Genomic DNA, 27853 nt, shown 5'->3' with positions numbered 1-27853 from the left:
GGTCTCCACTGCCACATCCATGCCATTTACCCCTGGGCGGTGCACAGTAGTGAGAGCAAGGGTTTCAGGCCAGACGTGTCGGTGAGTTCAGGGTCAAGGGCATGAATGGCCAGGCCAGAGCCACCCCAGGACTGTCACAGGACTCCCAGGAGCAGAGACAAAATGCCCTTCTCTTGGAGGCACTGCACTGATGGGTGGCTTCTGGCCTCCCTTCCTTGGCTGAGACTCTGTGACTCGGTAGTCACCTCTCCTAAATGCACCGTAATTCACAGTCTCCTGGAGAAATTAACGAATAGGGCAGAGCTGTCATCTCTGTCCTCGCCACCCATAGCGCATGGCTCTCGGTGTGTCCTAACCACCCTCTCAGGGGCTGGAGGGCCAGGCTTTGAGGATCAGACATTCCTAAGGAACAGGTGGTGGGGTGGGCAGTGAAGGGGAAGGCTGTGAGGTGGCCTTTTCTTGCTCTAAGAAACAGATCCATGCAGAAACATAGCATTCAGTGGGACTGCAAATTTTCTCCCAAGAGTTATCATTTCCTGACTTAGGCAGTTTTTACAGTGACTTTGAACTTCTGATCACTGGAGGTGGGTGAATCATAGATAGCTAGACCAGAATGAGATGACTGCCCCCTGGAAGCCCAGAGAGGTTCAGTGACTTGTTGAAGGTCACACAGACAGCGCCCGTCCTGGAGCGCTCAGCTTCTCTTGAACACACTCCTAGCATGTGGCAGAGCAGAGCGAAGCTGCCCGAGCAGTCCCTTCAAAAGAGCACTTATGAGGAAAAGGGGCCGTTGGAACAAGATAGGGCAAACACCCGTGTGCCTCTGCGCGCTGCTCCACCCAGTTTCTCATCTTTATATTACCAAAAAAAAAAAGTCTCAAGTAACCCAAACAGGCAGGGTCTGATCTGCAGACAGTCTGCAGGCATCCGCCCAAGAAACTGCCGGTCGGCTGGTCCATCCTCCTCTGATTTATGTTGTGTGTGTTAAGCCTAAAATTGTTGAAACCCTGGCTGGCTGCAGTGGTATTACTGGAGGGTTGGTGCATGTTTTCGGCTCACAGAGCTGGCTCCAGGACTGGAGGTGCTGGCCTGGAATCAAGTCCAATCTCACACCTGTCTGAGACAATGAGGGCCTTGTTAGACACATCCCAGTCCAGGCGGCACAGGCTGCTTAGTTTTCACATTCAGAACTGGGAGTGGGGGGAGCCTGGGGGCCGGGAGAAGCCAAGGCGAGCCTGGGACATGCTGGGGTCACCGCCTCCCTTGCCCTCTTCTTCCCCCCTCTTCACCCCCTCCCCCATTTTAAAAACCTTTCCTTATTTTGGGGAATCAAAAAAACAAATAAACAATTCCAACAGTAGCCTTCTTATGAAGGGGAATTTACTTCTGCAAAACAGGGAGCTTGAGGCCTGTTGGAGACTAAATTCAGTCATCACCAGGCTGAGCCAGGCGGTGGAGAAGCAGGGCGCAGAGGTAGGGGTGTAGCCCCCACCAGGGCTGATGCTTGAGCTCTTTCCACACCAATGGAGTTTTCTCTTCCTGGTTTTTCCTTCCTTTCGCAGGTCAGTGGCTGCAGCAGAAAGCAGAAGGGAACTGTCCTTAGCTCTGTATTCTCCACTGACAAGCTCGCTAACTTCCTGTCCCAGTTCAGCTCTCCTGTCCCTTGTCATCAACAGAGAGGACAGGGCTGGCCACTGGCACACAGGCCTGCAGAGACCCTGACTCCAGGCAGACACTGGGCAGGACCTCTTCTCCAGGTTGGTCCTCGTTGAGGCCAAGGGTTCTGAATGCTCATTATTCAGTCAAAGCCATCCTGAAATGACTTTCTTCTTATAGGGGCACACGATGTGGTGATCCATAGGATAGTTCAAAAAGGGGTTTCCCAGAGTCATAAAAACCACCCCATTCTACAAGACTTCCTAGCGGGGAGCCCACATAGGAGCACCTGGTGATCAGGTGCCAGTGAAGCTGTCACATCTTGGGGGCTCAGGTAGCCCAACCCCTCCCAGCCCCCTTCTCAACAGGCAAGGCTCTTAGCTGAGCTGGGAGGCGTCTGGGCACCAGTGGTCACTCCGTTCTGCCTGTTCTCCGACAAGAAAGGGGCAGCCCTCATTCTTCTCACCTACAAACAACTACGTAAGCCACAGTGTTTTCTTAGTGTAAATCCCTTTTAACTCAGCCTCCCTGGTATCTCTATGTAAATATCAGCCAACATCCCCGGCAGGACAAAAGCACAACTTTTTGGAGGCAGCAGTGAGGTGTATAAACAGCAACGAGTGGTAGAAAACCTGGGGACTTCTGGCTCCCCTCCAACCTCGGTTTGATTCCCTTCTCTGTCACCTTCAGTGTGACCTTGACAACACATGTGAAGACCCTGTTCAGTGGGAGGTGGCATCGCTGCTGAGAGTCTGGCCTTCAGGGAGGCCAGGATGGCGTTGCCAGGCTCTTCACCCCATCCCTGCAGCTCCTTAAGCCCATTCTGTCTAAACATGTCCCCTGCGGAGGAACGTGGCCAAAGATGCTGCCACATCTGATGGCCACAGAGGGCCTGGTCCAGAAACAAAAGATGCCTGCCCCATTGACCTCATAGCTCCTCCTCTACCCGAGGCCCTGCCTCTCTCTGGGCTGTGAGACGCTCCATTCCTCCCTGAGCCCAACTGTGCTCTGAAATGACCAGAAGGCAAGCAGCCTCAAGGGAGGCTGGAGCACCAGGGCTGGGAGCTGCCGTCTTACCTGCCGCCTCTCCTGGCCTCCAAACACCTGTGGCCAGCCCTGCCCATGCTGGTGGCTCACCCAGAAAGCCCCTACCCCTCACCCCCAACTTCCCCAACCCTGCCTCATCTCCTTCAGGACATCTTCATCCCCAGCAAGAACCAAACTGACCCGCTTCTCTCCTCCAGACCCACCTGTCAGGATCTCTCACTTTGCCTTCTCCCCTCCCCATCCGCTACCTTCCATTGTTACCAGAGGGGATGCAAGTTCGCTGCTTCTCTCACCGTCATGGGCTCCTGGGATCGAAGCCATGAGATTTCCCTCTGTGCTTGGAGATCATCAAAACTTTGAAACCCACCTGTGAGATGGTTCTCTGACAGTCAACATGGAACCCCCACCCACCTGCCCCTTTCCTCCCCGTGTGGAATCCTGGTGCTGAGAATGACAAGTTCTAGAAGTTCCAGGCGGGCAGGAACTCTCTGTCCCATATCTCCAGACCCCACGACCCTGGCCCAGATCTTCAGGGTTAGGGGTCTGTGGGAGTCATTGGAAGCATTTTCCCTGCTTTCAGGATTTGTAGGTTTTCATCCCAAGTTTAAAATTTCCTGCCCCAAATGACTTCCTTCCTCCCAGAGCACCAACTCGGGGCTTTAGCTTCTCGCTTTCTCTGCTTCCCAAGCCCAGCTGGGAACCTTGGGGACGGAGCCCAAATGGGCCTGCCCAGGTGAGAACACATCTACCCCTCCCCAGGCCCTTTCCCTCCCCTTTTGTGACAAAGAGGAAAATGAGAAGCCCCTACGATTCTTGATTTTCTGACCTCATTACCTTCTACAGCCTCTGTGAAAAGCCAGCGACCCCTTCGCCTTTGCTGTCCCTCTCCCCAGGCCAGACTTTCTTGTGTCTTCCTTCCCATCAGCCTGGCTTCTCAGACAGCTCACCTGAGGCTGTCATTCAAATACCTGAACCCAGGTTTACACGTATACTTATAGATTTGAACCCCAAAGACCATGTTGTTCGTCCACTACCTCTTTGTGACACCACTTGCCCCACCCGCTCCTCCGTATCTGCGTTCTGCCCCTCCTCCCGTGCCCAGGTGTCCCTGGATTGCCTCCTTCCAAGCCTGCCTCTGGGTTCCAGCACTTCTCACATCCATCCTTTCAGTTTCATTCTTTCTCCTGCCAGCCCTATCTGCCTCCCCAGCCCTAGTCACAGTCTTTTGCCCAGACTGACCCACTGACAGGCCTCAGGTCCCCCAAACACTGAAACATTTCACCACTGCCGTGACAGCGTCACCACGTGCCTGATAGGACTATGGAAGCCAAGGTAACCCCCTTTCCCCCGGACCCCTTCTTGTCGTCCAGTTTGCGTCTTCAGCTGCTGGATGAAGGACCGCCCCACCCTGTCTGTGTGGGCCCCTCTGGTCTCTGTCTGAAAGAAAGAACGCAACGTGGACCAGCAGAGGGAGGGCCATTGGCCGCCCCTCCTACCAGCCCTCCCCCTCACTTTCTTCATCTTCTCTCCCTCAGTCCCTCGGTCCAATCAAGGGGAAAGTGCTTCAGACGTGTTGTTGAGGCTGGTTTGCTATTTTTTTTAAAAGATGACAGGAAGTTCCTGTTTATTGGAAAGCTTGTTTGTTTCCAAGACGGTCCAGAGCCAAGCTGCTAGCTGTAGGACGGCTTCTCGCTGCCTTTTCTCGGGGTGGTACACAATACAAGAAAATAAACCAATGAGAGCGAGTCAGTGAGCACAAAGGGAGATGTTATAATAGGCTTTTGTTGGTACTTGCATTTTCTTGTTGGAAAACAGTAAAGACCCTGAGGTGCCGAGGTGCGGACAGAAGCCTGATGTTATCAGGCCCCTAGAAATCCTGCCTGGAGTCCAGTGGCAGGCAGGATCCAGAACTCAAAAAGACAGAGGCAACTGGTCTTGCTCAGTACAAACGGTGCTTTTAGTCTGTTGTAAACAGCCTGTGCCCCAGGGCTCAAATCCTTCAAAAGTTTGCCTAGGTAATTGCGTTTCACTGCCGTCTGGCATGTGCTCGTCTGTCTAATCTGGAGGTTCAGACAGCCAGGCCAAAGCTTGCGAGACTGCAGGGGAACGAGCCCATGAATTTAATCCACTTGAAAGACAGACTAATACAAGTGCAGCTAACTCATTATTTTAAGTGATGTGAGCAGGAGAGGGAATGGTGCTTTCCATAAAAGGGTTTAAAATCAGCACGTTGGTGGCAGCCACTCGGCAGTTCGAGGTTCTTAGAAGAGATGGCAGAGCTAGGGGCAGTGTGATCCTTGCTGCCTCTTTTCTGGAAGCCTGCCTCCCATGACCACCCCCGAAACACAGCCAGAGACCGGGGAGCGGGGAATGGTACCCTCCCTCCCTAATTTCGATTCGTGTTATTCATGAATTCACAGCAACAGTTACCAACTTTGATTTGTTATCTGGGGTTGCTGGGGCTCAGTTTCAGGATGGAAAGGAGACATAAGTGAAGTGAGGACCTCCCCGCCGGCCCCACAAAGCTCAGAATCCCAGAGCTGTGAACAGGAACAGGTGCCCCTCCCCAGCATCCAAAGGGCCCTGTGCATGGAGATTACTTTTTTTTTTTTGGAAGTTGAGACCAGTTTCTTCGTTTTGTCAGTATATGGTAACTGGGTTGGGGGAGGGGAGTAAATGATGTCAATCGGCATATAGTAAAGACAGCATTCTACAGACAACCAGAAGGCCTGTCTCTGCCCTGTCACGGACCTGCCGCGGGCAACAGAGGGGCTCTGTCCGAGGTGGGGCTGGTGCAGAGAGGCTCTGAGGCTGCTTTCTGCTCCATCATGCCACGGGATATTGGAATGAAACCTTAGAAATGTTGACAGCGATTTGCATCATTATCTAGTTACAGGTGACTCATGGCCGGGTGGCTCGGGAGACAAGTGCTAGCCTGTCCCTTCCCAGGTGGCAAAGCTGACGGTCAGCTCAGGAGTGATCTTGTTGGCCATTTACAACTGCGGCTCACCCAGGGCTTGGTACGCCAGCTCCAAGTCGGGGTGCCAGGCCGTGAGGCCGTGAGACCGCAGCCGTCCCCAGCCCTGGCGTGGGGACAGCGTTCTGACGGCAGACGGATGGCCTCCAGCCACCCCTGGGTTCCCAGAAAGGCTCCAGAAGGTGCCCACCACAGCCCATCTCCTCACACTGCTGTTTCGTCTGTACTTGGCCCAGGGGACAGTGCCACGTTAAATTTCTCTGAGTCTGGGGGCACCTCTGGAAGTCACATCATCTGGCTTTGTCATCCAGGTTTGAAATCGTGGTGGTGCAGGCCTACCCTGGGCTGGGTTTCCTAAGGCACCACTGGCATTTGGGGGCCATCCTGTGCACTGTGGGACGTTTAACAGCACCCCTGGCCTCCACCCACAAGAAGCCGGTAGGGCCCCCTCACCCCATAGGGTAGGAGGGGTGACAGCCACCACATCTCAGGTGTTGCCCAGTGTCCCCTGGAGGAGACTCTGCCCCTGTAGAGACCCACCTGGGAAATTCACAAGGGTTCAGTCGGTCCACACAGGATGTCGCCTTCTGCATGATGGCACCTGCTTGGGCCTCTCTCCCCAGCAGTAACTCACTGCTGACCCCTGACTTCTGGAGCCCTTGAGGGTCCCTGTTCGCCAAGGGTCATCCCTTTTGTTGAGCAAGAGTTTCGAGTTGTCTGCTCCCTCAAACTTGGCTTTTAATTTTTTTTTAAATCTTCATTTTAGTCCAAGTCACTAAAAACCTATCACTTCTCTGCTAAAGCCTTCCTTGACCTTGTAAATCAAAGCGGTTCTCTGGAGGGAGGTTTCCCACTGCTGGGCTCACAGTATCGTCTTTCTCAGGGTGACCTCATCTGTTAAAAGTATGAAGGTTGTATTTGAAATGCCATTTACTTTCTCTAAGTCAATAAATGAAGCTGTGGATCTTTAGATCATCAGAGGTCTGCTTATTACCAAGAGTTTTTGTGTGTGCACGCGCGTCAGTTTTTAAATTGAGATCTGTGTTGGAGTTGAAAAGAATTCCGGCAGATTCCCATTTGCCTTTCTGCATCAGAGTTTGGGGTGATATTCCTCTGCAAGCGGAGATTGCGCCTAGATGAATCTGACTTTATTAGTCTGTGTCCTTTGTTCCGAGCACCAGGGATGAGCTTATGAAAGCGCACGCAGCCCTTATCTTCAAAGGCCTCCTTGATGCAGCAAAGCTCCACCTCAGCAACCTGCTATTAATCCAGCGCAGCCCCAATTAGTTCACATCAAGGTCAGTTCTTTGGGGTGAGCTGCAGACTTGGGTGAGCAAATTCCTCTTGCGAGGACCTCACGGGGAGGCGGGGGAGACTGCGGGAGAGGCAGGCGGCAAAGAGGGAGCTGTCTGCGTCCACAGAGGAAACTGACAGCCATCCTCCCAGCTCACAGGCCAGAGACACCTGCTTATTCTAGCACGGGAACCTGCCACCGAGGGACAGGCAGTTTGACCTCTCCCCCTTCTCTGCCACTTGGATGGCTAATATCCGAGTAGTTGGCAATTTTCAAAAAACAAAGAGAAGCATAAGGGAGCCATTTCTTGGGGGCTCTTTACGTACGGAGGAGACTTGCATTTAAGTTGTATAGTAAACACTACTCCTTCAAACTTTTGCGTTCACAAGTGGAGCAGAGATGGTGGATCTGTGGGGCGTCCTGTTTTAGGCATGAAGCACGATGTTGAGCTCAAGGCTACCAGTCCTGCTGTCCCCAAGGCCACCAACAGAAAAGCTGGTGAACCCGTGAATCGCACTGTCTTCTGTCTCCGGCATGGAGGGTAAGGCCCCTCCTGATGTGAAGAGAACAGGCTGCCCTGATCTGTCATTACTTGGAGAATAGCAGAGTGGGAGGAGAGGAGGGTCAGGGGCCAGCTGGGACAGCAGTGCCCTTTAAGAGGGAGACATTCACTGTTCTGTGCATCCAGAGAGGTCCCCAGAGCTTCGTGGATATTCAGAGTGTTGGAGGCAAAGGGACGGCCAGGAACCGTACAATGCTGGCTGCTCCCACACAGCACGTGCTGGGTTTTCCTACTTCGGTTGAAAGGATGCTAGAGGGATGCAGATGGGTGATCCCTCAAGGGGACTGTCCGCCTGGTCCTGCTGCTGGGGATTCCAGGAGCCTGGCCTGATGTGTGGGAAACGAAAGTGAGTGTGGGGGGCAGGAAAGGAAAGCTGGGACAGGGCAGCGGGGACAGGTAGCACAGGCAGCACAGGAGAATGCTGAGGCAGCCGCTGCCTTGGCCAGCGAGCACGTGTGGAGAGGCGCCCCAGCTACTCCACTTCCCTGGTCAGGGTGTTCTTTAAGCTGGGAGCGTAGAACGGAAGCTCTTAAAGAAAGAGCACTTGCCATTGAACCTGCGTCCCAGCTCCGAACGTGAAGGACCACGTGTCCCCAATCCGCAGGACTCAGCTGTCGGATTTCTGTGCTGTGTCCAGTGGGTGGCTTCTGCAGTGTGGCCGTAGCGCTCCCTCTGAGGGAGGCTGGTGCTCAGTGGGAGGAAGGGCTTATATTTCATTTTCGAGGTCTGTGAATAGTGCGGCTGTAATGATGCCACACTGGTGGTGAAACATGTTCTCCCTGGTGAGGGGCTGCGGCATCTTGCACCTCAGACCTCTGGCTGGCCAAGGAAGGTCTCGTGTCTGGTCCTGGAGGCTCAGCAGGGCTGCGCCTCTCCTTCCCCCTCACGTGGAGCGCTGTCGGGCCTGGGTGGCACCCAGCGGGTCCTCTCTGGACCCAGGATCTTTGTCTGAAGGGACAGGGGAGAGAAGACTTGCCTCCTGGGAGCCAGGTACTGCACTAGTAAAGATGGGGTCAGGATCCCATTTCATCCTCGCCATAACCCCCCGCCCCCAACCTCAGAGGTGCGGAAACTCAGTCCCCGAGGGGACTGAGTGAGGGGCGAGCCGGGAACTCAGTCCTAATCTCTCAGACTCTCCAACCTGGCTGGGCCCTTGTCCAAGCCCTTTCTCCCCAAGGGACAGTTCAGGGACAAGGTTCCCAAAATCTGGAAATGTTTGGAGCCAACACAAACCAAAGGGTAGTCAGGCGTCTTCCTCTTCCAGCACTCCCTAGACCGTCCTGTATTACACTGTCTTTTCCCCATGGATATGAGTTCTTCTTCTGGTTTTATTAGAACGCCATGCTTCAGAGTTTGCTACTTAAAATGAGAGTGTCTGGCATAAAATCCAGTAAGGATGCATTAGGGCCCAGGTCACATGGGAGCACAAGACAACAGAGGCTGCCTGGGCGGGCTGCAAGCCGCTCTATACTCTGTGTGGAGCCTAGAGCCTGGAGCAAGGAAGTATGGTCGAATGGAGATGCAATATGACTTTAAAACAAGTTTAAAAAAATCTCAAAATAATAATCATCATAAAATACAGTTTGTCCAATGGTTCTAACTTTTTATAAAACCACAGAAGTGCTGAAGTAAAAAGCTTAGCACAGAGCTGGATGGGGTGACCTCTGAGGAAGCCAGGCTGCACAATGGCGCCTCAGGCACCTGCTGCGGACCAGATCCCCTTCTGAGCCAGCCTTAAGCGTGTTCTCCAATTCTGAAAGCTCAAGGGCAGGGTCGGTATCTTATGGCCCCCGAGGTCCCAATGACACCATCCTTTTTCTCTTGCCTGCTGCCACCCTGAGGCGTTTCAAGGACCCTGGCAAAGCCTTGGCCACGTTACTTAACATGATCTGCCTGGGGATGGCTGTGACTATCTATTCAGTCAGAGGGGTGGCTGCCGCCTCTCTGGGAAGTACGGCTGGGCTCCCCGCATCAGCGCATGGCCTTCCATGGCCAGTCTGGCCCTTGGCTTGGCTCTGACAGGCTCACGCCCTGGGCCACAGAACAAAGGTGCTCAAACTCCGCAGTCCTCTCTATAGCACATCCTGCCCTCGGTGGAATGTCCCTTCATAAAATCCCGCTGCTTCAGCCATAGGCGGGCCTGAGGGATGCTGTGCCTCCCCTGCTTACAGTCCCTGCTGTGAGGTGTCAGTAATTTGGCTCCTGTGAGTGTCTTTATTTCCATGTCGGGGGCTCAGTCCCAAGCTAGAAGCTGCCTGAGACTTCCCAGCCCTCGACAGGATGTCTCTGGCTCATCCTTTCAAGAACTAGCAGAGGGCAAGGGTGCTGGAGAGTGAGTAGCTGGCAGAGAGCCACCTTTACCCTCCATGTTTTCAGATTTTTGTTGGAGGAGACAGAAATGGAGGCATGGGCAGAAATAAGTAGGAAGGTCGTGGAATAACTTGAACATGCCGCATGGGGCTTGGCCTTACAGGAATTTATCCAGCCTGTCCGTAGAGTCGGTTCAGGCCTGGAAAATGTGTACGGAGGGCAGAGGTTCAGAAAGTGTGGGTGCAGAAAGTCTTTATGGGTAAGATGTCTGCAACCGATTAACAAAGTCCATGGAAAGAACCTGTCTGCAACGGGGGACAGATCAGAGACCAGGGTGCTTTCCTTTCCCTTGGAGCCACGATCCTTCCATCCCATATAAACTGAAGGCCACCCTCCCTCTGACTCGGGGGGAGGCAGTGCTGGCAGAGAATCAGAGGTGTTATCAACCCCCCCCACCGTCTTTTCTAGAAGCCAGTAACTTATCCCCAGACCCTGCCTTAGAGACAACCGTGCCTGAGTCCAGAGCCTTTTTCCAGACGCGGCTCAGACTGATCTGGCTGAAGGGAGAGGCCTCGTGGCCAGGGTTGGCCAGTTTCCCCTGGGAACTGTCTGGCAGCTCTAATGAGGAATGGCTCTTTGCATTTATAGAGCGCCTTTCATCTGTGGCTCTCAAAGCTGCTCCACAAACATTAATTAACTCTCACACCTGTGAGGCAGGTGAGTCTGGTTACCCCCATTTTTAGAGATGAGGGAACAGAGGTTTGAGAGGGAGAGGGCTGTGGCGAGCCACCAGGGTTGGGGGCGGCTCTGAGGTTAGGAACCAGCATTCCAGGTCCCCAGTGCCCCAACCGCAAAGGCAGGAGGCCTCCGCACGCCGGGCCCAGGGTACGGGTCCCCCAGGTGAGTGGTAGGGACATGGCCATACAGCCAGCTCCCTTCTGCCCTCCTGCAGGCATCCTGCCACCAGCAAGGCCCACCAGTCAGCTCTGAGGCTGGGATCCCTCAAAACCTCAAGGGCCTTTAAAACATACAGTCCCCAGCGTGGGGCCGGGTGCTTCCCTTCAAAGTAACTGCTGGGACCGCGAACGCATCTTAGCTGTACATGATAACCAAGATGTCTGCAGCCAGTGGAGACAAACGGTTGGCAACTACTGGAGCTCTTTCCCAACTGCTCTTTTTCCAGGAGCCGGAGCGGGTGGGAGCTGACTCGTGTTATTGGGGGATTTCACTGAGAGCAACACAGCCTAACCCGGTGTCTGCTGTGCCGCTGCGCTTGGACCGCACAGGCCGGAGGAACCGGCACCTCAGAAGGACAGTGGCACTTTCAGGGAGGTGCCTCTTTCCTCGCAGAGAATCACCCGGGCCCTGGGGCCGTGAAAGCTGCCATCATGAGGTTCTGAAGTTGGCACAAAGCATCTGGGGGCACCCCTTTTGTTTACAGGGGAGCCCAGATCATTTTCTCTGGGGTCCCAGACAGGGAGATGCAGCCACCCCCGGGGCTCGCCCTGACACATCGCCCTGGAGACTGACTCACATCTCTGAGTCCTGAGTCACATCCTGTTGTGTGTTCTGAGGCATCCAAGAGGGCATTACACCAGCTGCCCATGACTGAGGTGAACTTGGAGGGCACCCTGGGAACTGCCCTGCTGTCTTCCAAGCTGAAAGGGGGGGTGGAAATCCTCTAGGGAACAAACCAGAGCGGTTCCGACGGTTTATATGTTCACCACATAGGTTTGGCTCTTTTCAAAATAGACCCTGGGGCCCCACAGCATACAGAACTGTCTGGTCTTTGTTTTTAAATGGCTCTGGAAGGTGAATGAAAGGCCAGGTCTTTAAAGGTGTCAGCCAAACAGCCGAAGAAAGGGCATTCTAACTCTAACAAGCAGTGACACAGCCACGGCAACCTTCTCCTGGCCCTGGGGGAGGGAAGGTGTCCCCGCACGTGTGTGCTGCTGGGGACCCAGGTTCTAAGGGTGGGGGTTAAACAGCCCAGAGAGGTACATGCTCCGAGGAGACTCAGGAGGCATCTCTGGCCATCCTCTCCCACAGCCTGGCAGGAACATGAGGACAAAGTCGGGTGTTTTAAATTTCTCAAAGAACAGCTTTTGGTTTTGTTCATTTTCTGCCACTCTGTTGTATTCCATTTCTTTGATTTCTACTCTAATTTTTATTATTTCTTTTCTTCTGCTTGCTTTAGGTTTATTTTGCTCTTTTGTTCTCTAGTTTCCTAAGGTGGAAGCTTATTAATTCTGGATAGTTCATTTCTAACATACGCACTAGATGCTATAAATTTCCCTCTGAGCACTGCTTTTGCCCCATCCCACAAATTGTGATGTTGGATTTTCATTCAGTTCAGAATACATTTTAATATCTCCGGGGACTTCTTATTTGACCTATGGGTTATTTAAAAATGTGTTGTTGAAGCTTCAAATATTTAGGGATTTTCCAGCTATCTTCCTGTTATTGATTGTTTAATTTAAACAATTGTGGCCTGAGAATATACTTGGTATGATTTCTGCTCTTTTAAACTTGTTATGGTGCGTTTGATGGTCTTGGTGAATGTTCCCTGTGAGCCTGAGAATGTGTACTCTGCTGCTGTTGGATGCAATTTTCCAAAGATGTTCATGAAATCAAGTTGGCTGGTGGTACAGTTCAGATCAGTGATGCCCTAATTCTCTGCCTTATTGATGTATCAGTTACTGAAAGAGGGCTGTGAAGTCTTCAGCTGTAACAGAGTATTTTTCTCTTTCTCCCTGCAGTCCTATCTGTGCCGGTTTTTTGACACTGCTGGTAGATGCACACATATTAAGGACTGTTACGTCTTAGAGCACTAACTCCTTTTTCATCATGTAATTCCCTTGTTATCTTTGATATTTCTCCTTCTTCTCAAGTCCGTTTTGTATAAAATTAATACAGCTACTCTGGCTTTCTTTTGACTAGTGTTAGCCCGGTCTTTATCCCTTTACTTTTAACCTGAGTCTTTGTCTTTAAAGTAGGTTCCTTGTAGACAACATATAGTTGAGTCTTGTTTTTAATTCACTCTGACAATCTCTGTCTTTTAGTTGGTGCATTTATTAGATTATTCAAATTTAAAGTGATTATTGATGTAGTTGTTCTTTTTTTCTCTCCTTTTTTTCTGCCTTCTCGGGTTTTAACTGAGCATTTTATATAATTCTATTCCACTTTATCTCCTCTCTTAGCGTATCAACTATACTTAAAAAAAAATGTTTTCTGTGTTGTCCTGGAGTTTGCAAAATACATGTGTAAGGAATGTAAGTCATGGTCAGATAACGAGATCACTTCTCCCCCGCCATTTGTCACTACTCTCAGCTCATCTCACTTAATCCATATCTTAACAACTACCCGATACATTACTTTTATCACTCTAAACACAGTTATCTTTTGGATCAATTAAGAATAGGAAAAGTAGGACTTTATTTCACCTTCACTTATTCTTTCTATGATGCTCTTCTTTTCTTTATGCAGATCCAAGTTTCTGACCTATATTATTTTCCTTTCCTCTAAAGAATTTTTTTTTAAACATTTCCTGCAGGGCAGGTCTGTTGGATAAATTAGTTCAGTTTTTGTTTGTCAAAGAATGGCTTTATTTCTTCTTCACCTTTGAAGGATAATTTTGCTGAATACAGACTCCTAGGTTGGTAGCTTTTTTCTTTCAACACTTTAAATGTTTCCCATACTCAAGTTTTCCTTGCATGGTTTCTGAAGAGTAGTCTGGTCATTCTTATCCTTGTTTCTTTCTGGGTAAAGTGTCTCCTCCTACCTTTCCTTTCTGGTTTCTTCCAAGATGTTCCCTTTGTCTTCAGGTTTTCTGCAGTTTCAATATGAATATGCCTTGGTGTAGAATATTTGGTATTTATCTTGCTTGGTGTGCCCTGAGATTCCTGGATCTGTGGTTTGATGTCCGTCATTAATTTTGGCAAGTTCTCAGCCATTAATACTTCAAATAGTTCTTCCACTCTGTTTTCCCTTCCTTTTCCTTCTGGTATTTCTACTACACATATATTACACCTTTTAAAATTGTCCCAAAGTGTGTAGATGTTCTGATTTTTGTTTTCCTTTTTTTTTTTCCTCTTTACCTGATAGTTTTGGAGGTTTCTACTGACGTATTTGCAAGCTTGCCGATTCTTTCCTCAGCCATGTCTGGTCTGTTGGTGGGCTCATCAGAGGCATTTCTCATTTCTCATTTCTGTTAGTGTTTTTATTTCTAGACTTTCCTTTTGAGTCTTAGAGTCTCTACCTCCCGACTGACATTACCCATCTGTTCTTGCACACTGTCTTCTTTTTCCATCACAGCCCTTAACATGCTAACCAGTTAGACTCCCTGTCTAGTAACTCCAAAATCTACATCATATCTGAGTCTGGTCCTGTTGCTTGTTTTGTCTCTTCAGACTGTTTTTTTCTTGCCTTCTCTCATGCCTTGTTTCTGACTTGGAAACCGGGTATGATGCGTCAGGTAATAGGAACTGAGGTGAATCAGCCTTTGGTGTGAGATTTTACATTCGTCTAGCTAGGCGGTGGGCTGGGTTTAGTGCTTGCTGTAGCTGTATGTGCCAGAGGCCTCAAATTCCTCTAACGTCCTTGTTCTTGTCTCCGTTTCTGTCTCGGGCTTTCCTAAGACCCCTTCCTTAAATGGTCTGTCTTGCAGCTCCTTCAGCTGTAACCCACTGGGTTTATACTGGATCCCACGAGGACCTGGAGGAGCTCCTAAATGAAAACCCAAGGAGAGTGGCCCCACCCCGCCCCCATACCTACAGACACAGCTTCAGCCCCCAGGAGTTTCTTACTGTCACACTAGCCTATACTCAGCCTCCAACAATTTGCCAAAGTTACCACTGAAGTGTTGCTACCGGTTTACGGCTCCAGTGGCTTCTGTTCCCAGTAAGCGCACCTCAGCACAATTTTCCATATTCACCAGCCTCTCAAGATTTCTGGGTGGCAATTTGCCCTGCAACCTCAATTCTCTAACAGATCCAAGAAAACTTGTGGATTATCAGTTTTTTTTTTTTTCCTTGTTGTAAAGAGAGGAGTGATGACTCCTAAGCTCTTGACATTTTGGAGCTGAAACTGGAAGCAGCACAACATTTTGACTTGAATTATTTGATAAGGTTTTTTTTTTGTTTTGTTTTGTTTTGTTTTTACTTTGGAGACATTTTGATATTGCTGCATCAAAAGGTAAAAGCACTCTACTCTCTTATCAAGTGATAAATGCCATGGAATCCTCTGAGCTCATCACTAGCCTCAATGCCCCCTTGCCCCTAAACCCCCCTCTTTGACTTCACTTCAAATGGAAAGGAGTGGGGCTCAAGATGGGGGGGGGGGCTCTGTCTTATCCATTACTTGATGGATCAAAATGCCAAAAATAACCCATCACAAAATGGCCTTAGTAGAACAGCTACATCAAAACACTCTGTATTGGCGGGGAGGGTACAGTTCAGTGGTAGAGTGCATGCTTAGCATGCACAAGGTCTGGGTTCAATCCATTACTTCCATTAAAAAAAGAAAGAAAAAAAAGTTATGTACCCTGGAAAAGACAGGATGCAAACAGGTTCAAATTTAAATTTTCTAGTCCAGGAGTTTTTTAAATGGAAACATGAACTGGTTGAGACTGGATCCGTGCCTTCTCCACCTGCACCTCAAATCTCCAGTTTTCCTGCCCCTTTACCACTTAATCTTCTGAGTCCAGTTCCTCCCAAGAGCTGAGGACTCTGGGTATCAGGCCTTTTTTCAGTGAACAGCACAGTATTACCTGAGTCTCATCCTGGAGCAGGTGTGTGTGGCCCTACCAATAAACACTAGATTAAGTACCTTGCCATGGACTTCTTTTCCATTTCAGTAATATAATAAAAATGAGTAATACTTATTGAGCGTTTAATATGGTTGAAAACTGTGATACTTTCTTTACATGTAGCTTATCTCACTTACCCCTCATTATTACCCTTTGCAGTAGGAAAACTACGTATCAGAGTCAATAACTGACTTGCTCAACGTCATATAGCTATTTATGGTGAGGGCAGAATTTAAACCAAAATCTATCATTTAAAATTAGGTGCTTTCCCCAGTCTGCTCCTCTCAGAGGCAGAATACAGCATGCAATAAATACCACTAGGGTTCTCATCTCTAACACAGGAAGAGCTGTTTGCAAGTCTGGATTAGGCAGGTAATCCAACTATTCACCTGGATACAGTCCACATGTCCCTCACCAGCTGTAATTCCCCAAAGGCAAGGATCATAACCCTTTCACTACTGAGTCTCCAAAACAGTGGCAAAAGCAAAAATCAAGTGTTCATTGGCAACATGAATGAATGAGAAAGTGAACAGTTTCCTGAGCCTAAGAGTGAATGAATGAAGGTAACTCTCAGCACAATGATGACTGCGACAGGAAAAAGCCTTTCCAATCATCAGATAGTCCTGAGATCTTTGTTAGCATCAGACTCTAAGTTCCAGTGGGGCAGGGGCCATATTGGGCTTATTCATAAACTAGCACGTGCCTGGCACATGGTGATTTTCAGTAAACTAGTTCTCCGTGGAGGATGGACCTATCAGAGGCAGCCCCTTCAAGAACAAGCAGCTCTGCTCTGAAGAACGACTGGCAGTGGTTCTCTGCCTCAGACCACGGCTTGCTTTCTCAGTAGCCCCCGTCTTGCCCCTGCCCTGCTTCCTCTTCCCAGACTACACGTATGTATTACTACCACTCTCCAGCCCCTGCCTCCCACTCGTTCTCCCCCAACTAACTCTGTTTAACAGCAAAGTTAAGCAGAGAAATACCTTTGGGGATATATTTGAATTAGGACCCTGCACTGTCACCCATGTAAGGGGCTCAGAGATCATCTCCTTTCAGACACGAGAATGAGAAAGTATAAGCAAGTCATCCAGGGTCATCACACAGACAGGCCAGAGGCCACTTCTCTGGCCTCTCAGTCCAGTGCGCAGGAGGCCCCCGGCACACACGCCTTCATGTGTTCACGCTGGCCCCGTCAGGGCAAGCATGGTAATTTAATAGTAAACTCAGCATACACCATACTGCTGGCCCTTAGTTTTTTGTTTTATGTTTTGTTGTTAATGAAAAATCCACGTATTAGAAGAAAACACCCAAAACCCCAACATGAGAAGCTCGCCATCACCACCTTCTGGCCCACCGCTGCCAGTGAAGCCAAGCACACCTCACTGTGGTCACCGATGTGGAAACTGATCAGAGCAGGGCCGCTGGGTTTTTAGTGCTGTCCCCCCTCGAGCACTGAAAGGCTGAGTTGTGGTGTGAAGTAAGATGTTGAATTTAAAACCCTGCTTTAAAAAAAAAATCACAGAACCTGGACTTTAATCATAAAGATCCTTTTACCAAAGCATATTTTTAAAAGGCTGTGAAACATTATGCAACGTTTGCACAGTTTAATTATGAGTTTAGAAAAGACTAGCACAACTTTTTTCACTCCAGTAAAACATGACACAGCATGAATCACGGCCTAATACTTTATGCTTACTGTGGTTTTAGACGTGGGGTTAGGGGTGCTGGGCTGTCTGCACAGCAAGGCATGAATTACTGTACCGCAATTCACACCTAGAGGGCTTTACGACAATTATAAAAGCTCTTTTGTTCGCCTTTTAAATGATTAAAATATTTGAGTACTATAGATTCACTTAGTAAATATGCCTATCCAGGACACATGCGTGACTTAAGAGAAAATATCTGAATATATAATTTTATTTTCACTTGGAAGTGAAATACTTGTAGCAAATATGAGAATACAGAACAACCTGCTATTGCGACTTGCTCTCAGTTACTGGAGACACTGTTAGCTGTGAGATCAGGCGGGGGTCTCCAGGTGTAGTTGAACACTTATTTTCTAGAATGGCCAGCTCTTTATTCCTTGCTATCCCCTCAAGTTCTCTAAAATTCAGAACGAAATGAAGACCTTTCTTTACTATTAGATTTCAGAGATTCTCCAGGTTTTTCAAAATTCAAAAGTCAGTTATTTTAAAGGGAAGAAAGAAACAGGCAAGTATGAGAGAAAGGGGGAGAGGGCTGTCAGGAGAGAAGCCGGAAGGAAGACTTGGGTTCCAAATGCCTGATTCCGTCATCCGCTGTGGCCAAAGGGATGAAAGATGAGGCAGAACTTAACTGCTGGAAGTGAAAAGCCCTCAGAGGGAGCAGATGTGGACGCTGTATAACGAGTAGGAGTAACTCATTTCTTTATGTCAAGACACACACGAAACTCCAACCTGGCATTTCCCTAGGGAACTGTGCTCTTTCTGTATTTACTCCGAGCATCATGAAGCCCGAGCTATGAAGACCCTTGGGAGTTAGTGTAGTTTGCTGTGACCTTTGTCCCCAAAGGTGGGACACAAAGAGAAAACTAATGTTTAATCCTAAGACAGAAATAAATGTAACGCTATCTTGTGGTGGGACAGTGTTCAATTTAAATTTTCTTACACATTTTGCCTAAGAATAGAGAGGATTTTTCTCCTCCTCCTTTTCATCGGCAAACAGTATGATGCTTTTAAAAATTAAGATTCTCATGAATACTGGAGTCAAATTTACAAAATCCTTTTTACCTAATCTTCTAAAGTCCGATTTTTGTCTCTTCTCTATCCCAGGCCTCTTTTAACGGCAACCTATAAAATACGGGCCTAACATTCTGCCCTTTAAAAGTTGCAGACTTGAGGTCTTGAAAAAAATGCAAGACACTTCTGTTAGTCTGGGCTGACAGAGCCAGCCCTGCACTGTCGGGTTTGTGAACTAGTCATCCGGCCTCATGGCCAGTTTCCCAGCCAGACCTTTTCAGTTATCCTTGAGAGAGAGTTCACCTGAACAGAAAACATTTAAAAGCCATGGAATATTTTTGCCAAAGGTACAAAAGAAATACCAAAACCCCTGTGTTCTTTTTGACTTAGCGTGCACAGAGATAGGCGATCACCTGATAACAGTAACTGTAATCGCTGGTAAAGCTGAAACTGGGCAGTCAGTACAGGCTGTGGGTCAACAGTCTGAACATTAGCACGTCCACCGGGAAAGCAGTCAGCTCCTCTCATCGCTATGAGCGTGAGCAAATAAAAGCTCTGGAAGGAGCAGTTACCAGAGGAACATGTACACGAATCAAACATAAACTGTATTTCAGCATCGATTTGGGGGGAAATCATCAAACAAAAGCTAACCCTTCGACTTAAGTAGACTTATTACACACTGGCAAACAGAATGAAGGTAACTAGTTTTTTTATTAAAGGACTTTATTTTTAAAAATCCTGTCCCATTCTATGTACAACTGACCTCCCTGACTCTCTGCAGATACCAGGCAGATCCAGCCATCCCCTCCGTGGTCCTATGATCAGTCCTACCAGTACCTGGGGTCGATCGCCTCTCCCTCTGTGCACCCGGCAACGCCCATCTCGCCTGGACGCGCCAGCGGCATGACAACCCTCTCCGCAGAGCTTTCCAGTCGACTCTCAAGTAAGCTGCTTGAAAACGCCGTCTTTGAAGTCCAGCTGCAGTGGCAGGTTCTCAAGACTAGAGATGCAGGAAGGGGGTGGCAGTCATTTTTAAGGGGAATCAATACGGTTTAAAGATGAGGTTGTCTGTCTCTTAAGTCCCATGTGCTGATTTTCCATGATACTCAGAGGCAGAGATTATGGATGTGGAGGTAGAAGAGGCTCGGGAAAAGTGGATTCCTTGGGCATTTGGGGGACACTCATATTTGGCAGGCGAGAGTGGCAGCCGAAGGGTCAACAACATAAAGACCAAAGCAGTCAGCCTCTAGATCTCAGAGGGGGCGGGTCCATCCTGGGCTGGTGAGCTTTCACAGGTCACGCGAACTGTGCACTGGGGTACACGTGGAACGCAAAGCACATCTACCCCAATGGGACTCTTCCAACTACGAGCTGCTTCTCCCAGGTCAGAGGAACAGCGTGGAAAGCTCAGGTGTCGTGGTTGGCATAACTGCTGTTAATATGAGCTCATTAAATATTAGTCATTTAACCTATGAGACCTCTGGGATTGGCACCTACCTTTGCTCATGGGCAGGGAAATCGGAGTTACAGAGAAAAATTCCTTTGTTGAAAGCAAAAGAAGCAACTCCTTGTTTGGGGCTTTGAAATTGGAGCTGGACCAAACTGTGAAAATACTTCAGAGAACTTCAGCATTAGGAAGCCTGTGAACACACTTCTTGTGTGTTGGGGGGAGGGCAGCTGTTTTTGCTTTTCAGCTCTCGGGATCAGATTATAGCAAAGCAGATCAGGGGCAGGCAAAGGGGCAAAGTTGTCGTGTCTGCCATTTTCAGTGCTGTGTGATGTGTTTTTGCGGACGACTGTGATTACCTGAGATTTCACCACATGCTCTAGCTTCTTCACAGAATACCTCTCAGCTTCTCAACAACAGGACCACTGACATTTGGGGCCAGATAATTCTTTGTTGTGGGAGACAGTCCTGTGCACTGGAGGGTCTTCATCAGCGTCTCTGGCCTCTAGATGCTAGTAGCATCCCCCAACCTGGTCATGACAACCAAACACCATCAGACATTGCCAAACGTCCTAAGGGCCATCACTGCCCCCCAGGTGGGAACTGCCTTCAAATACTCTTGGGCCCTGTACTCAAATAGGAAAGCCAACTTAATTGCCCCATTTCCACATTATTTTCAGCCATTAATGCCAAGAATTTCACAGCACGTGCTAGGCTGCGGAGTTAAGGGACTACCATAGGAATTACGAAGTCAGTTCAGCTTGTGGTCTTAGAAGCTCTGTTCCCTCAGGACTGGTCTGATTCCAGAGGCACTTGTCAGCATCTACTGATTCCTCTTCTTGGTGGCACTGCTCTGCCCACTGGCGACGGTCTGCATCTGAAGCAATTACTGTTTTCCTTGGAAATGTCCCTACTGTGGGTCTGTCCCTTAGAATTTATGACGTAAGTCTTTTGACTGTGTCAGCACTCAAGATCATTGGCTCCTTATCGTCCAAACACCCTAGGGGCCAGCTGCTCCAACTGACCAATCAGATGGAAGGGTGACTTCTTTTTCAAAAAGAATGAGGAATGAGTGCACTCCCAAGTCCTGTCTCACGGTTATGCTTCTGAACAGCCCGGACTTCAGTTAGCCCAGGAGTGAGGGAAGGGTGTTTTACAGCAGCAGTGTGCGAAGGAGATAAAAACCACATCCCATTTCAGCACCCAGGCACGACCTGAGCTGTCTTGGGGGAGGACCCGGGGAAATTCCAGAGCAGCTCTCACCAGTGGCAGAGAACACGGGAGACTGCTCTTCACCTGGGCAGAGCTCCCTGAGAAATCAAGCCTGGAGCCAGGCCTGAAACGTGTTGTCAGCCGCCTGGGGGCAAGAGGGGGTTGGGATACTTAAAAGAAAAGTGGTGGTGACACCAGCCGCCAGTTCTGAGAGCCCGCCAGAGCTCTGAGCCTGCTTCTCCTTCAATCCCGCCCCGCAGCCCGTGTGCTGCCCCCTCCCTGCCCTCTCCCCACCTGGGCTTCCTTCTGCAGGAGGGACCTGTCCTCAGTCTCTCTCCCTTTCCTTTGCAGACAGACTCCACACCTTGTCTGAAAAGAGCTGTCATCTGAAGGTTTTCTTTTCTTTCTTTCTTCCCCCTCTTTTTTTTTTTTTTTAAATAATGTTTAGCTGCCAACCTGGGCAACAGACAGCATGCATTAATCTGAGTCATGCAAAAGATCCTTTTAAGGCAGCCATTATCTGCTCAGGCTGTTTAATCCTTTGGGGGCAGAGGGAGGGGCCCGGAGTGGGGCTGCTTTCATCCCTGTCAGGCTGCAGAATGGAGACCTGAGCTGTCACGGCAAATATTTAGCCCCATCGGTGGGGCACCATTTCCAACTAAAATACCTGAACCACCTAATCCCCAGACTTCCTACTCTTTAAAAGCTCCCTGTGACTATCAGGGGTCCCCACCTCTGCCTTCACTGCTATTGGATAAGGGGGCACCAGGCCAGCTGAAGGACCAAGCAGCTCCGGCCGGTGGCTGAACTGTGCACGACCGGTGGGGCCTGGGAGGGGTGTCGACTGGACGTAAAAATGAAAACAAGTATTTGACTAGGTCATTTGAATCTGAGCCTATCTAGTGGGGCGAAGTTATTTCATTATCAGAACATGTGTAGAAAGCATAATTTGACCAGATGGCTGGTCTCCTGTGGTGTGACCCTGGTACCATGCAGACAGAAGCAGCAGTACAGGGAGCATCCACGATCACGCAGATATTCTGCCCACAAGTCAAAGAACTATTTCCCCTGCCAGCTGAGACCGTAACTTCATTCCATTACTTACGTCCATGACAGGCAGGCTCACTCGGGATTCCAGTAACTGGCTGCCATCACCAGGCTACCACGCTGTAGCTGGAACAGACGGGCAGAGCGTGTCCAGACACCGTCATGAAATGACATGACCTTTCGTTCATTTTCCAGCGCATTCACCTTTTTGTCTTAGGGAAAATGAAGCAAGAGAATACTGGGTGGAGTCACTTATTTGTGACAGGAGTATCACGTCAGAGGACAACAAAGTGACTGTATCTGCCTAACGCTTTTCCTCCTGCCTCGGCTTCTCCCTGGACTACAGACACCTAACTGGGATAATAGAGTAAAGCTTCCTGTGAAGCCTCAGGCATGTCACAGCCCTCTGTGGGAGCAAAAACAAGTGACACAGGGCTTGCTCACAGATGGCCCCAGAGGGCAGAGACAAACCCTGTGGAATGAGGCGCGGCCCGGCTGCAGGATGAGCTGGAGAGTGGCCGTGGAAGGGCAGCCCCAGAGCCACTGTCAGCTCACAGCTTTTCCCTGCCCACGTGTCTGACTTGCTTTGAAAAGATTAACAGGAGTGTCTGTTTCAAAGTCAGACTCCTGGTTTCCTCGTTAGTGGAGAGCTTTGTTACAGACTTCGGTTGTTTCTATAAACTTTAATTACCTCTCTGATGAGGAGTATATAACCCCCCATCCCATGCACCCCAAATTGACAGAGGAGTTCACATGGAGGGAGGGAGGGCTGGGGAAGGAGAGGGAGAGAAGAGAGGGGGGATAGAGAAAGAACAAGAACACTAGCTCTCCCTGCTGGAATAATAGGCTTGAAATATGAGGAAGTTGATCAACAGCCGATGCCTTCCAAAAACAGATTAATCCACCCCGGTAGCTTTCCTTTCAGAGGAAGCGTTCGGCTCTGTCAAGTTTCTCTCTGGGCCTAAATACAACAGGACACAGGCCACATGCCATCCTGAGCTTGGAGTTATTTTATTTTGCATGTTGATTTGAGAGCTTATAAATTTTAAAACATTTAATTCTTGCCTCTGCTCTGTTTTGCTGCTGTCTTCTGGGTTTGCCGACAGTCCTGGCAGCCTACAGTCCTGGCCCGCTCACTTAATAATTCTGAGGAACAGAAACTACCCCGGATACCATGCTACATCCACAGGGGTGGCTCTCAGCAGGGGGCGCTTTGGCCCCCTCACCCCTACTCTCAGGACATTTGGAAGGTCTGGAGACATTGCTGGTGGTCACAATGGGGGCAGTGGGGGCACTACTGACATCTGATGGGCAGAGACAAAGGATGCTGCCAAACGTCCTACAGTGCACAGGACAGCCCCCCACCGCCGCAACAAACCTGGCCCCAAATGTCAACAGTGCCACTGCTGGGAAACTCTGATCTACAAGACACAGAAACCCTTCCTGGCACCCCCAACCCCTAATAGTACCCAAGGACAGCCTGCGGTTAAGAAAAATGCAGAAAGATGCAATGAAGGACAGCCAAAGCCCGGCTGTGAAATGTACATGCATAATCCTAACAAAATGAGTTTTGCAGACCACCTTTGCCATACCTGGTGAAACTTCATGTGCAGAAATGGAGCACATAAATCACAGTCCTGCAGCCGTTCCTGTTAACAAGCCAGGGCCACACGTACCAGAGAATATCACATGAATTGAAGCTGTACTGTTTCTAAAAATGTGGAACTAGTCTGAAGGTAGATGTGGGGGAGAAAAAGTGATGTGGTGTTCAATGACACCCACTTACAATCACTACTACGGCATGCATTAGGTTCAGTCACAGGAAACTGCCAATTTTTAACTGTCAGGCCTATAGAACCGGCAATTTCCTATGTATGACTCAACCTAAATATTATGTATAATGCATTATAATGTTACTATATATTAATATTGTTATGACAATATTATGTATAATACCCTATTAACATTAATCTATTGATGCATCCATTATATTAATAATTCTTCTAAGGTTATATTATTTTATGTTATTTATTATTATATTACATTGTTGATCAGACTTATATTAATATATATATTAGTAATTGATTATATAGAGAGTCCACAAACTTTTTTCTGCAAAGGGCCAGATACTAAATATTATATGGCTTGGCCCTACAGTCTTTGCTGTGACCACTCAACTCTGCACCAGTGACTCAAAAGCAGCCACAGATAATAACGTTGAAACACAAGTGAGGCTCCTTCCAACAAAACTTCATGCACGGGCACTGAAATTTAAATCGTATATAATTTTCACACCAAGAAATAGTCTTTCGATTTTTTTTTTCAACCATTTGTTAAAGTAAAACTCATTCTTAGCTTGTAGGCCACACAAAAATTGGTAGCAGGTGGGTTTGCCAGTCTCAGAGTTACACCAATGTTACAACTACATCGTAGGTTACGTCAAGCCTGCGTTACAGGACATTGCCTCATATGCCACATTACATCACATGAGGTCATTCACTCCCGTCTTCTATTACCGCGTCATCACGCCAGCTCCCGGGCAGCAGCATTCTGGGCAATCCTGCCGTGGGCGGGGTGGCGGGGGAGAGGGCGTGGCCTCCCCAATCCCCGTCTCACCGTATTTTCTCACCCGCCCGCAGCCGCGTCGGACCTGACGGCCTTCGGCGACCCGCGGCAGTTCCCCGCGCTGCCCTCCATCTCAGACCCCCGCATGCACTACCCCGGCGCCTTCACCTACTCCCCGACGCCCGTCACGTCGGGCATTGGCATCGGCATGTCGGCCATGAGCTCGGCCACGCGCTACCACACGTACCTGCCGCCGCCCTACCCCGGCTCATCGCAGGCGCAGGGCGGCCCATTCCAGGCCAGCTCGCCGTCCTACCACCTGTACTACGGCGCGTCGGCCGGCTCCTACCAGTTCTCCATGGTGGGCGGCGAGCGCTCGCCGCCGCGCATCCTTCCGCCCTGCACCAACGCCTCCACCGGCTCGGCGCTGCTCAACCCCAGCCTCCCGAACCAGAGCGACGTAGTGGAGGCCGAGGGCAGCCACAGCAACTCCCCCACCAACATGGCGCCCGCCGCGCGACTCGAGGAGGCCGTGTGGCGGCCCTACTGAGGCTGCGCATGCGCCCGCCGGCTGCTCGCTCACCTGGCCCGCTGGCCGGACGTCGACCCGGAAGCGCCTCCTTCCGGACCCGGCGGGTGCTCCAGAGGGGCCCGCGTGGGTCCGACCGCCGGCCGGCCTGGAGCGCGCGCCCCCACGAACTGTGATCCGCGCTCTGGCTCCGAGCCGCGGCCTCGGGCCGCCTGCGCTTCTCAAGTCGTGCGGCTTCGCGCAGCCGCTGCGGGCCCATCTCAGATCTGTCAAACCTGGCGCAACTTGAGAGTGTCCGCCTCACCACCATGTGGACACGCTGTAAGGCAAACAGGAAGATTCCCAGAGGGAAACTGTGAATGCTTCTGATTTAGCAATGCTGTGAATAAAAGAAAGATTTTATACCCTTGACTTCACTTTTTAACCAAGTTGTTTATTCCAAAGAGTATGGAATTTTTGTGGGTTTTTTTTTTTGAGGGGAGGAATGCAACTCATCCTGTTTAGCATCTAATTCATATTTTTAATTTTCTTTTCCAGCACCTTATAAATTGCAAAATGCGTATTTGCATTTGGGGTGGTTTTTATTTATATATATATATATATATATAATATATATATATATATATATAAATTTGAGCTTGCTTCTTTCTTGCTTTGACAAATGAAAGAAATATGATTCCTTTTTCTCTAAGTTTTATTTAACTTTTCTTTTGGACTTTTGTGTAGGGTTTTGTTTTGTTTGAGAAACAGCTACAGCTTTGGGTCATTTTCAACTACTGTATTCCCACAAGGAGTCCCTAGATATTTATGTATCTTGGTGTTTAGACACTTAAACGTGTTGATACTTTTTTTATTATTTAAATGTACTTATATTAAGAAGAAAAATATCAAGTACTACATTTTTTGTTTTGTTTTTGATAGTAGCCAAAGTTCATTGTATCACATTGAAGAAGGTTGGGAAAAAAAGGATGGGTAATGTGATCACTCAGTTATCTAAATATTGTTTACATTAAACTCCCTTTAATATTAATCAAACGAGTTGGTAGCTAATGCAGCAATGTTTTCAGTAGGCTTTTTAGATACTGAGGGTCACTCCAAAGATCTGAAGTATGGAATTTTCTGCCAAGCTCAACAAAGGGTCTCATATCTGACTCCCTGCCTTCAAACAGAGGAGGTCAGATCTGGTTCCAGAGGTTTCGGGCAAATGCCAATGATTGCACCTCTGGAGAGGATTTATTTTTTGCCTAGGGGTTTGCTCACTCCATGGCCTGTTGATAATGTCAGACATGCTTTGTAACAGAAGGAATCCAAAGTTAGCTATGTGGAGGAGCAGTATCCACATGGGAACCAAATGAATGAATTTAGGAGTTCCTTAACTGCTCAGTTCTGGGGTGGGAAGGAGATCGTCTGAATCCAGAGTTCAGACGTTTTATTTCCAAGAAAATACTCCTCTTTGATGCATTACCTGTGCATTGATGCAAAACAAAACTTGTGGCTGCCCCCCAAGGCTGGGAGCGGAAACGACTAGACTGCATGCCTTTGACCGCTGAAGTCTCCAACTCAGTTTTCATAGGGTGGGCCCAGAAGCAGGCCTGAACAAGCCAAATCCCCTCTGTGTGCCTCAGTCGAGTCACATGGGAGAGCATCGTCCCACCTGTGCAGGCCCCATCCCACGCTGCTCGTTCACCGCCTAACTTTGCGTGACTCTCACCAGACTGAGACCCTACCCTACAGGGTGTGTGCACTTTTACCCGTGCCTCTGCGTGACGGGAAGGGTTCGAGTCAGTGCTGCCTATGGCTACAATTCAAACATATCCAATGTCACTGTAAATTTTATGGCACTATTTTTATTGGAGGATTTGGTCTGAATGCAGTTGTTGTATAGCTCATAAATACTAACTGCTGATTGTGACATGTGTGCTCAAAATGATCTGGTTGTTATTTAATGTACCTCTTAAATTAGTTGAAACGATTTCAGGTCAACTCTAAAGAGTATTTGAAAGCAGGACTTCAGAACAGTGTTTGATTTTTATTTTATAAATTTAAGGATTCAAATTAGAAAAATCTTCGGCTGCAGGCAGCAAAACAGCTGGTCTTATTTAAAACAACTTGTTTTTGAGTTTTCTTATATATATATATATTGATTATTTGTTTTACACAGATGCAGTAGCACTTTGGTAAGAGTTAGAGTAAAGCAATTTGTGTTGGCAGTCAGGTTGTTCTTACCTAGAAAAGAGCTAAAGCAGATCTTGGAGAAACTCAGAATATATTTATTTTCATTTCAGACATAATTCTCTCTCCACAATTCAATTTCATATTTTATTCTATATTACCTTTTTACAGCAAAATTACCCTTAAATGGCACTAAATTTAAATTTTTTTTACATCTGAAAAGGACCATTAGCCCATTGACCGCAAATTGAACGTAAATGTTCTTTTCAGCACGTTGCCTTATCTAACATGACAAAATGTTGGTTAAAAAAAAAATGAAGGGGAAAAAAATGTGTATTTTTGAGTTCAATTCTGGTACCTGAGGCTATCCCAAGTCAAATTCAGCCAAATGCCCGAGGGAAATCAGATCATCTCTCACACTGAATCTTCACTCTCAAAGCATGTCTGAGGAGGGCTTGTCATTTTGTTGCAGACCCTACGGGTTTGGCCATCCAGAGTTTCGCAGACCCTTACCG

At 48.7% G+C, this 27853-nt stretch overlaps 1 protein-coding gene and 1 long non-coding RNA gene across 6 annotated transcripts in view; one reads left to right on the top strand and one right to left on the bottom strand.

The window, feature by feature from the left end:
* RUNX1 (RUNX family transcription factor 1) overlaps window positions 1-25577 on the top strand; it is a 232817-nt gene extending 207240 nt beyond the window's left edge. For all 4 annotated transcript variants that reach the window (XM_072968885.1, XM_072968882.1, XM_072968884.1 and 1 more), the window contains 2 exons: window positions 19148-19309; window positions 24712-25577. In XM_072968885.1, the coding sequence (XP_072824986.1) occupies window positions 19148-19309; window positions 24712-25187 (638 nt within the window). In that variant the 3' untranslated portion in view covers window positions 25188-25577. The remainder of the gene's footprint in view (window positions 1-19147; window positions 19310-24711) is intronic.
* On the bottom strand, window positions 496-25118 carry LOC140698620 (uncharacterized). 2 transcript variants are annotated; one of them, XR_012076395.1, is made up of 4 exons: window positions 24885-25118; window positions 22131-22284; window positions 1385-1570; window positions 496-1117 (listed from the first exon to the last, which is right to left on the bottom strand). It is a non-coding gene; the product is annotated as an uncharacterized lncRNA (long non-coding RNA). The 2 variants fall into 2 exon arrangements; XR_012076394.1 differs by lacking the exon at window positions 496-1117 and having other exon boundaries at window positions 1359-1570.
* Window positions 25578-27853: the final 2276 nt, after the last annotated feature.

Source organism: Vicugna pacos, chromosome 1 (genome assembly GCF_048564905.1).
Source record: "Vicugna pacos chromosome 1, VicPac4, whole genome shotgun sequence".
Classification (NCBI taxonomy): Eukaryota; Metazoa; Chordata; class Mammalia; order Artiodactyla; family Camelidae; genus Vicugna; species Vicugna pacos.
Note: the sequence above shows the minus strand (reverse complement) of the source record. Positions and strands in the feature narration are given on the sequence as shown.